Source organism: Chionomys nivalis, chromosome 20 (genome assembly GCF_950005125.1).
Source record: "Chionomys nivalis chromosome 20, mChiNiv1.1, whole genome shotgun sequence".
NCBI lineage: Eukaryota > Metazoa > Chordata > Mammalia > Rodentia > Cricetidae > Chionomys > Chionomys nivalis.
In genome coordinates, this window is record NC_080105.1 from 12,436,674 (window position 1) to 12,446,349 (window position 9,676).

At 43.2% G+C, this 9,676-nt stretch overlaps 1 protein-coding gene across 1 annotated transcript; it reads left to right on the top strand.

The window, feature by feature from the left end:
- The first annotated feature begins 1,604 nt into the window (after positions 1 to 1,604).
- LOC130863200 (non-receptor tyrosine-protein kinase TNK1-like) lies at positions 1,605 to 3,337 on the top strand. Its single transcript, XM_057753094.1, has 2 exons — positions 1,605 to 1,798; positions 1,897 to 3,337. Exons 1-2 carry the CDS (start codon positions 1,605 to 1,607, stop codon positions 3,335 to 3,337), a joined length of 1,635 nt encoding a protein of 544 aa, XP_057609077.1.
- Positions 3,338 to 9,676: the final 6,339 nt, after the last annotated feature.

A 9,676-nucleotide genomic window follows, 5' to 3' on the forward strand; every position in this document is an offset into this window, starting at 1 on the left:
ACACATAAGAAAAATCATTCCTTATGACCAAGTAGGATTCATCCCAAAGATTAATTCACCACATAAACAAACTGAAAAATAAAACATGATCATCTCATTAGATGCTGAAAAGACCTTTGACAAAATACAGCATTCATTCTTGGAGAGAGCAGGGATACAAGGAACAAACCTTAAATCTTTGAAGAAATTGAAGAGGACACCAGAAAGTGGAAAGATCTTCCATACTTTTGGGTAGGTAGAATTAACATAGTAAAAATGGCAACCTTACCAAAAGCAATCTACATACCATGTAGAAGAATGAAAATAGACTCACATCTATCACCATGCACAAAACTTAACTCCAAATGGATCAAAGACCTCAACTTAAAGTCAGCCACACGGAACCTTATAGAAGAGAAAGTGGGAAGTACCCTTGAGCACATTGGCACAAGGAACCACTTCCTAAATATAACTCCAGTAGCACAGACACTGAGAGAAACAATTATTAATTGGACCTCCTGAAACTGAAAAGCTTCTGTAAAGCAAAGGACATGGTCAGCAAGACCAAACGACAGCCTACAGAATGGGAAAAGATCTTCACCAACCCCACATCAGACAGAGGTCTGATTTCCAAAATATACAAAGAACTCAAGAAATTGGTCATCAAAAACCAAATAATCCAATGAAAAAAATGGGGACATAAACACAGAACTCTCAACAGATGAATCTACAATGGCTGAAAGACACTTGAGGAAATGTTTAACATCATTAGTCATCAGAGAAATGCAAATCGAAACAACTCTGAGATTTCATCTTACACCTGTAAGAGTGAACAAGATCAAAAACACTGGTGACAGCTTATGCTGGAGAGGATGTGGGGGAAAGGGAAAACTCCTGCATTGTTGGTGGGAGTGCAAACTTGTACAGCCCCTTTTGATATCAGTATGGTGATTTCTCAAAAAAATTAGGAAACAACCTTCCTCAAGACCCCACAATACCACTTTTGGGTATATACCCAAAGAATGCTCAATCACCTCACAGGGACATGTGCTCAAGTATGTTCATAGCAACATTATTCATCATAGCCAGAACCTGGAAACAACTTAAATGCCCCTCGATCAAAGAGTAGATAAATAAGATGTGGTACATGTATACAATGGAATACTACTCAGCAGTAAAAAAACTAAGAGATCTTGAAATTTGCATGCAAATGTTTGGAAGTAGAAAAATCCATCCTGAGTGAGGTAACCCAGACTCAGAAAGACAAACATAATATGTGTTCCCTCATAAGTGTCTTTTAGACATCAAGCAAATAAAAACCCAATCCCAGAATCTAGACAACAAAGAGGACCCTAAGAGAGACACATGGGTCTAATCTACATGGAAAGTAGAAAAGGTCAAGATCTCCTGAGTAAATTGAGAGCATGGGGATCACAGGATAGGGTAAAAGCAGAGGGAGGAGAAAGGGAGAGGAGTGAAGAAAAATATATAGCTCAATAAAAAACAATTAAAAATGGGTAAACCTAAGATATAAGAGTTAGTTAAGAAGTCAGAACAATCTTCCGGCTCTGCCAGGTCACACGTTTAAAGCAGACTGCCATTCGCCTTAGAAGTCGACTCCAGACATGCTCCCCAAAGCCAGTTCCCTGTGGCTACTTCGGCTGCTCCGGGACATCCAACTGGCCCAGTTTTACCGGCCAATCCTTGAGGAGCTTAACGTCACTGGGCCAGAACATTTTGACTTTGTGAGGCCTGAGGACCTGGACAACATTGGCATGGGCAGGCCTGCCCAGCGCAGGCTTGCTGAAGCCCTGAAGAGGTACCGCTCCGGTGTCAAGTCTAAGAACTGGGTCTACAAGATCCTTGGGGGGGTGGGGGGGGTTGCACCTGAACAGAAGGAGACGGCTCCACGCTCAGACAGTCTTCTGTGTCTCCACAAGCCAGAGGGGGGACTCAAGAGTCTGATTCCAGAGGGTGCCGTGTGCAGAGGGGAGCTCCACCCCCACTGCCTGTGGCCCTACTGTGCCTTTTCTTGCGTCAGTTGGCAGGAGCCATGACGTACTTGGGGTCCCGTGGGTTAGTGCATCTGGATCTCGCTACCGGCAACCTGCTCCTGGCCTCACCGCGCACCATCAAGGTGGCAGAGTTTGGATTTGTGAGACCGCTGGGCGGCGCCCGAGGTCGCTACGTGATGGGCGGACCCCGTCCCATCCCCTATGCCTGGTGTGCCCCAGAGAGCCTCCCTCAGGGAGCCTTCTGCTCTGCCCCCGATGTGTGGATGTTTGGCGTGACACTGTGGGAAATGTTTTCTGGAGGCGAGGAGCCCTGGGCGGGTGTTCCACCATATCTCATCTTACACCGGCTGGAGAAGGACCGAGCCAGGCTGCCAAGGCCTCCTCTCTGCTCCAGGGCCCTCTACTCACTCGCCTTGCGTTGCTGGGCCCTTCACCCTGCAGACCGGCCTAGCTTTTCCAACCTGGAAGGGCTGCTTCAAGAGGCTTGGTTTTCTGAAGGACGTTGCGTTAGGGAAGTTACAGAACCAGGTGCTTTGCGGATGGAGCCGGGTGACCCCATCACTATCATCGAGGGCAGCCCGGACACCACAACCTGGAAGGGTCAGAAGGGCCGCACGTTCAAAGTGGGCAACTTCCCGGTGTCAGCGGTGATACTGCCAGACGTGGGGGGTTCGCCAGTTACCCATCCAGCCCTCAGAGCCTTCCTTGCCCGGGGAGAGAAATGCCGAGGAAGCATGGACGGGGACAGAGAGAAGACAAAGTTCCAGGATGTAGCATCAGCACGGGGCCAGAGAAGGAAGGTGCCCCTGCAGAGGATGAAAGGAATATCCAAGAGTCTGGAATCAGTGCTGTCCCTGGGTCCCCGACCCACAGGAGGTGGTTCAAGCCCTCTGGAACTTCGACATACTAGAGCTATGCCCCAGGGGCTCCCAGACCTGCCTCTGCACCCACCGGACCTGCCTCCACGCCCACCTTTTATCTCCAGCTCTTCTCAGCCCATCCAGCCCCACAAATCACGACCTCCCTGGCCCAAATCACACAATCATCGCACCGGAGTACCTGGAGCCAGCAAAGCCACTGTCCCTTCTGGAGGCCCGTCGTCAGACCCCGAGTGGCAGAGAAAGATTATAGAGGTGGAGCTAAGTGTACATGGAGTCACCCACCAGCAGTGTCAAGTGGCACTGAGAACCTCTGGGGGAGATGTGGCGTCTGCTATCCCAAACCTCAAGGTAGACCAGCTCTTCCACCTCAGTAACAGATCCAGAGCAGACTGTCGGCGCATCCTGGAGCATCATCAGTGGGACCTGTCAGCAGCCGGCCGCTACATCCTGGCCCGGTCCTGAACTCTACATCCTTGGGGATGGCTACCAGCATGGAGAACCTGGCCCACTTAGAACCTGACCTTATGGACCGAACAGAAACCACGAGGTCTTGACAGAGGCCGACTTTCACACCCAGGGAGAGCTTCCTTGCCGTGGAGGAGGTACAGGACGTGTGCAGGGCGCCGGGTCAGGCACTGATGGGAGTTTCCTCCGTGCCCTGCTCCTTGGCCTCTGGGGGCTCTGACTGGACCAAGAAGGATCTAGTTCACTCTGCCTACACTCCCACTTGAAGAGGACTTGAAAGAACAGAGCTGCCAAGGAATCATCTGCTCACGACAGACGACGATCGAGTAGCTGTACTGGACCACGGACCAACTGTTAGACCTGTCACTAGCTACCTCACTAGACTCCGTGGGACACCCGTCTTAGACACTGACTTGGTTTGGTTTTTCTCTGGAATCACCATGGGTGATGAAAACTCAGTTTTTGGACTCAAGTATTTTTTTTTCTTTAATACAAATGCTATAGATAAAAAAAAAAGTCAGAACAAAAAAGGCCAAACACGGTTGGAATTAATATAGTGTCTGTGTGATTATTCCAGTTTTGGTGAGCAGTAAACCAAAAAGGAGGCACTGTTTACAGTGAGAAAAGCGGTCAGGACCATGTTGAGGACACCAACTGAAACAGCTGCCCGAGCTAACGGGAGCTCATCAACTCTGGCATGACAGGGAGGGAAACATCATAGGTGAATGTGGGTGACAGTTGTATGGTTGGGTCAGACTGTTGGGCCACTGGAATTAACCAGAATTTACCCTACAGCTTGTACTGGAGTTTTATAACCCATTTTTAAAATTTTATTTATTTATTTTTATTTTACACTTCCTGCTGATTTCCAGCAACTGTAAATTGTCATGTGTGAGAAATGCGTGCTTTGATGCCATCCTGCCGACTGCTCTCTAAGTGACCCATCAATGAGAATTTGCCTCTCTGCTAAAATTGCAAGTTAACATGGATGTAGGATAATCTTTTTCTTTAAAAAAAAAATCAGATCATGATGATAAAGAACAATATGGGTGTATAACTAACCCTGAGAAGTGAACACAGGAACACAGGCTCTCTTTATCTCATGCCACTGAATTTGATCTACAATGAAATTTACTCTCAGCAAAAAAACAAGCAAGCAAACAAAAAATCAAAAGACATTTTTTTGGGGGGATAGCTTCTTCAGCCTAGATATAGTAGGGAGGGCCTTGATCCTACCTCACAGCAATGTACTAGACTTTGCTGACTCCAGGTGGGAAGGCTTACTTATGATGCAGGAGTTCATGCAGGAATAGGAATAAGGGGGAGATGGAGGGAGCAGGAGGAGGGGAGGGAGTGGGAAGTGGGACTTGTATGTAAATTGAGAAAAGGTAGTTTTTTTATAAAAAGATGGAAAGGAAAGGTTATTTTTAATTATCTCCAATTGTTGAATGACAATGCCATGTCTTAGTAAGTGTGATAGACTTTATGAGGAAGACTATTCAACCCCTATATGTTCTTATTTTCTTTGTTTCCTTTTGGTTTTGGACTTTTGAAGTTCTGGGCATTGAACCTAGGGGTTTGTGCACATTCTGGCGTGCATCCTTCCTATGAACTCTGCCCTTAGAAGGTTTTCCCTTTAGCATTTGTTAAGGACATCGGGGTCTGATAAAACATGGCTGACACACTACAAAGCACAATCTTTAGAAAATTTTGTGCATGAAGAGGAGAGTTGGACAAATGGCATCATTCTGTATTCCAAAGTATTAGCTGCATCTCTACAGAGTCTAGAGAGACTCTGTGACAGTGGAAGGAACACTGCAGAGTTTGTTCTTTGAGCAACTGTCATCACAGAGGTTTTTGTACCTAACTTGCCATGGGCAACCACACTAGGTAGTGAATCCAAATGACCCTCTTCCCTTAAGAGTTGGTATTATGGTGATATATGTAAGGTTCTTGTATCATGTTATTGTGAATTTTATTATTCTTTGCACTGATAGTGATGAGGACTGGCTGAGAGCTCCCACATGAGTTACTTAAGCTTTACCACTGAGCCACAATCCCACTTGGTAGTGGTCCAAATCCCCTTCCTGAGTCGTGGGGGATGCTAAGAATATCCAGTAAGCATCGCTTAGAACAAAGACAAAATTCAAATCAGCCACAATATGTATCTCTGTAACTTATCGGTTTGGAATACTGATTCAGGTTAAGATGCCACCTTCTTTGTCTGATAGTATTCAGGTTATAGGTATTTGTACAACAATTTATTAAAACTAGTAACTTCTCTTGGCCTTTGAAATATAAAGGGAATGGACATGGAGAGTGCTTCATATATTTGTTGTATATAAATCAATATTCACATGAAGACTATCTAGAATTGGTGTCAAAGTATATGGGGTAAAAAACACTTTAGCCTTGGCATTTAATAGTCATATTTTCTACAGTTGTTTATAGCACATTTTGTCTTTCTCTTTAGTACTGAAGGGAAGAACTAAACGGAAAATTTCAATCAGGTAAGAGTGTATGGGTTTGAAAATACACTGTGTGTCTGGAGAATATAAACTTTGGAAACTGGCACTGTGCTTTCCTCTGTGTAAGTCAATATCGTCATCCTTATTTCTTCTTTAATCACAAGCTGAGTAATTACTTGTAGAGCACACAATTTTGAAATTACTGATTACACCCAGTTATAGTATGAAAGACTGTAATGAATCCATGGCTACAGAGATGGTTCAGTAGGTAAAGTGCTCGCCATGCATGAGTGATAATGGGAGTTTGGATGCCCAGAATTCACATGAGGCCTGATGGTCTTGTGTGCATCTGTCATCTTGGGAGCTTCCAGTGAGATGGGAAAGACACAGAGAATCCCCAGAAGTTTACTGAATAGTTAGTTGAGCATTTGTTTTCAAAACAAGAGACCCAGCCACACTTGCACCCTGGAATGCATGTATGTACTTGAAATCACACATGCATGCAAGTGCACTGCATACATCATACACATTTATTTAAAATATTAGCTTTCAGGTCATTAATTCAGGTCAGTAATATGTCTAGGTCAAGTTATCTGCTGGCGAGGGTGTGAATTACAAGGCCGGGTTTAAGACCCTCCCAGGCTTTGCTGAAGTTTCCTTGAGAATGGGCTTATGGACATGATTCTGCACATAGGTAAACAGCTCTCGCAAAGAGATCCACAACAGTGGTGAAAATCAAGGTAGGTGGAACGTTGGAAAATGAATTGGTTCTTCCAGAGCTTACCAACTTCAAGCCCTGCCCTCTGGAGCTGTGAGCTGTAGTTCAGATGGAGTGGAGTTGAGGGGGCAGTGTTGCTCCCCAGTCAGTGTTCTGTAAAGACTCGGCACCATGCAGAAGTGTTTGCTGAGCATTAGAATAGTCATGCGACAGTTTCATCACAAACCTGTGAATCAAAAGCAGCTTTAAAGCACTAAAAGATGGGGACTCTGAGAGTGTTGCCTCTTCAGTGCTTAGAGGTAGAGATCGGTTTCATGTTCTACCAAACTACCCATCGGGAGAGAACATGACACTCAATGAAATGCCTAAAATGTTTCTTGGGTTTCTTTAAGGGATTTGTTAATTTCTTTCAATTTTTTGTTTGTCTTCTCCTCCATTTCTTTAAGGGTCTTTTTTACTTCCTCTTTAAAGGCCACCATCATTTTCATAAAGTTAAGTTTAAAGTCGTTTTCTTCTACTTCTTCTGGGTTAGGCTGTTAAGTCTTCCTATTGTGTGTCCGCTGGGTTCTGGTGTTACCTTGTTGAATTTTACATTGTTGAGGAATTGTTGCATTGGCACCTACCCATCTCTTCCTTCAAAGGAGGCCAGCAATGTCTTTGCTTCTTGGTCCAACACTTACTGTGGCTGCCTGGGTATTTGGGGGTTTTTCTTGGTCTGCTCTGTACTGTCAATGTCTCTCAGAAAGCCTCTGATGCCTCTGCTCTCTTGGTCTTCTCTGCTGGTTTGCTCTCTTGATGTTCTCTCTTAATCCTCCAGGTATTGTAGCATGCTCTTGATCTGCTCAGTATTATAGCAAGCTCTCAGCTCTTAGGCGGGGTGTGGTTAGTAGCTTGGGAGGTCCAGTGGATGCATTTGGGTTTGGGGGGAACCTAGCCACTGGAAACTCACTGCTGGCTGGCTAGAAAAGCCGAGAGAGTTGGGGAAGGGCCCCTGGGTTTTGTCCCACGGGGAAGGTCGAAAAGAGTAGGGCATCCGGCCTGTGTCTATTCTTTCACCTCTTAGGTCCCCTCAGTATGGAAGCAAGCTGAGTTTCAGAGTTCCATGGCCCCTAAAATGTTTCTTAATACTGAAGGGACCATAATGCTCTAGGGCTATGGGAAGAAGAATGAGTTAGGAGCATTGAGTGCATTGAACACATAAACCCAAAGCTTTCAGTTACTTCAGTCCTCAGAACAAAGTGTGTGGAAGAACCTCCATAATCCTTCTTGTGTGTGTATGTGTGTGTTTGTGTGTGTTCATTAATTCCTGCCTTCATGTTCAGTTCTACCTACTAATTTGGCTCTGCTCTGTTCCTGTTTCTCTGTGGCTCTAATGTGCATCATTAAGTTATTTGAGATGTTTCTTATTGTTTTTAATATAGGTACTAATAGCTATTGATTGATTTTTGAATATGATGCTAACTGTATACCAAGATCAAGCATTTTTGCATTAATCAATTTTAGAGAATTTTATATATTTTTTTAAATCTTGTGATAGATAATTTATTTCTCAAAGACAGAGAAATCTGAGTTAAGTGACATACCATCAAATGGACCTAACTGACATCTATAGAACATCCTCTCCAAATACTTCAGAATATACATTCTTCTGAGCAATGCCTGGAATATACACAAACTTATGGAGACTGAAAAACACACTAGTATATGTGTTGTTTTAATCAGGGTGTAAATTATTTCCCTGTCTTCGACATGAGAAAAAGTTGTAAGGAAACCATTCACTAATCATAGTTAACCATTGAAGCACAAATTAATTTTTTTGTAAATGCCTAATGTAAGATATATTAGGAAATCAAATAAAAAGAATTAAGAACATTTGGTAAATGGTTTTCATGTGAATTTTAATTATTACTCTAAAAATATTCCACAGTGAAGTTGTACCTCTGGAGCAGGAGAAATCTGTATTTCAACCATCTGCGTCTGTACAGATCAGAAATGGTAAGACTAAACCTTTTAAAGATTGTGTATTTTCTGCACATGTGTATGCATCGCCACATGTGGGCTTGGTGCCTGTGGAGGTCAGAAGATGGGGTTGGACGCTTGCAATTGGTGATTGTGAGCCACTGTGTGGTGGCTGCAAACTGGGCCTGGATTCTCTTTAAGACAAGCTGTGCTCTTAACTGCTGAGCCATCTCTCCAGTCCCAGATAAAAGTTTGAAAATGACAAATGCTAAGTGGTCTCAGCACTAAATAAAAATAAAAATGTAAACAGTTCAAATAGGGAGTTAAGGAAACCACGTGAAAATTGCAGTTAAATTGATTCTTTGTCTTTTTGAATGCAGTAAGCCTGCATTTTTGAAGGCAGAATCACTTAAGAAAAATTTCAGATCTGAAAAGATACTATCTAAAACATATTGGTGTTTTTCATTTTAGTAACTGTTATCTTGGTAAAAATAAGGAAAAAACCCTATTACACAATATTGGTTCCTTATAGTCACACAGTAACAAGTTGACTTTTTATAAAAAACAGATATTTCTTTTAGCTTTTAACAATAAACACACTGTATTGTGTATGCATAACATTAATCAGATACCATCTCTAAAATACTATTATGTTACAACCCCAAGGTGCAATATTTAATCATTTTTATTTTTTATGCCTAATAAAATGATTAAATCATTTGAATGAAATATACAGGAATTGTTGGTGTCTTTTTTGTGCAGAGCATCAGTATGAGGAAAGAGTTAGTGAGACCGTAATTTATACATGTAACCACATAAATTTATCCAAGTCAGATAATACTCTCACAAAACTGTTGTCCTGCTCCTGCTCTGCTTCTCTCCCACTAAGAGATGCACTTCAGGGTGCATAACTATTGTGGGAGGGATCTTTCCCATTGTTCTGTTCATGATGAGCAGTGAAAGCTAATCACGATCATCCTTTATACTACATGTCAGACAGGGACCAGAGTTAGATCCAAAGAGTTTATTAGTATCTTCCCCAGATGTGAACAGCCTATCTGCCTTATCCTAGACAGGTTTTGATTTAACTGAACAATTTTTCTTATTTTTTTATTGATTGATTTTATTGAGCTATACATTTTTCTCTGCTCCCGTTCCTTTATTTCCCCTCCCATTCAACCCTTTCCCATG

Excerpts from the sequence above, each read along its gene's own strand:
- LOC130863200 (XM_057753094.1), top strand. The coding sequence starts at position 1,605 with ATGCTCCCCAAAGCCAGTTCCCTGTGGCTACTTCGGCTGCTCCGGGAC. Across the intron at positions 1,799-1,896 it reads CTTGCTGAAGCCCTGAAGAG|ACAGTCTTCTGTGTCTCCAC; the intron begins GTACCGCTCCGG and ends CTCCACGCTCAG.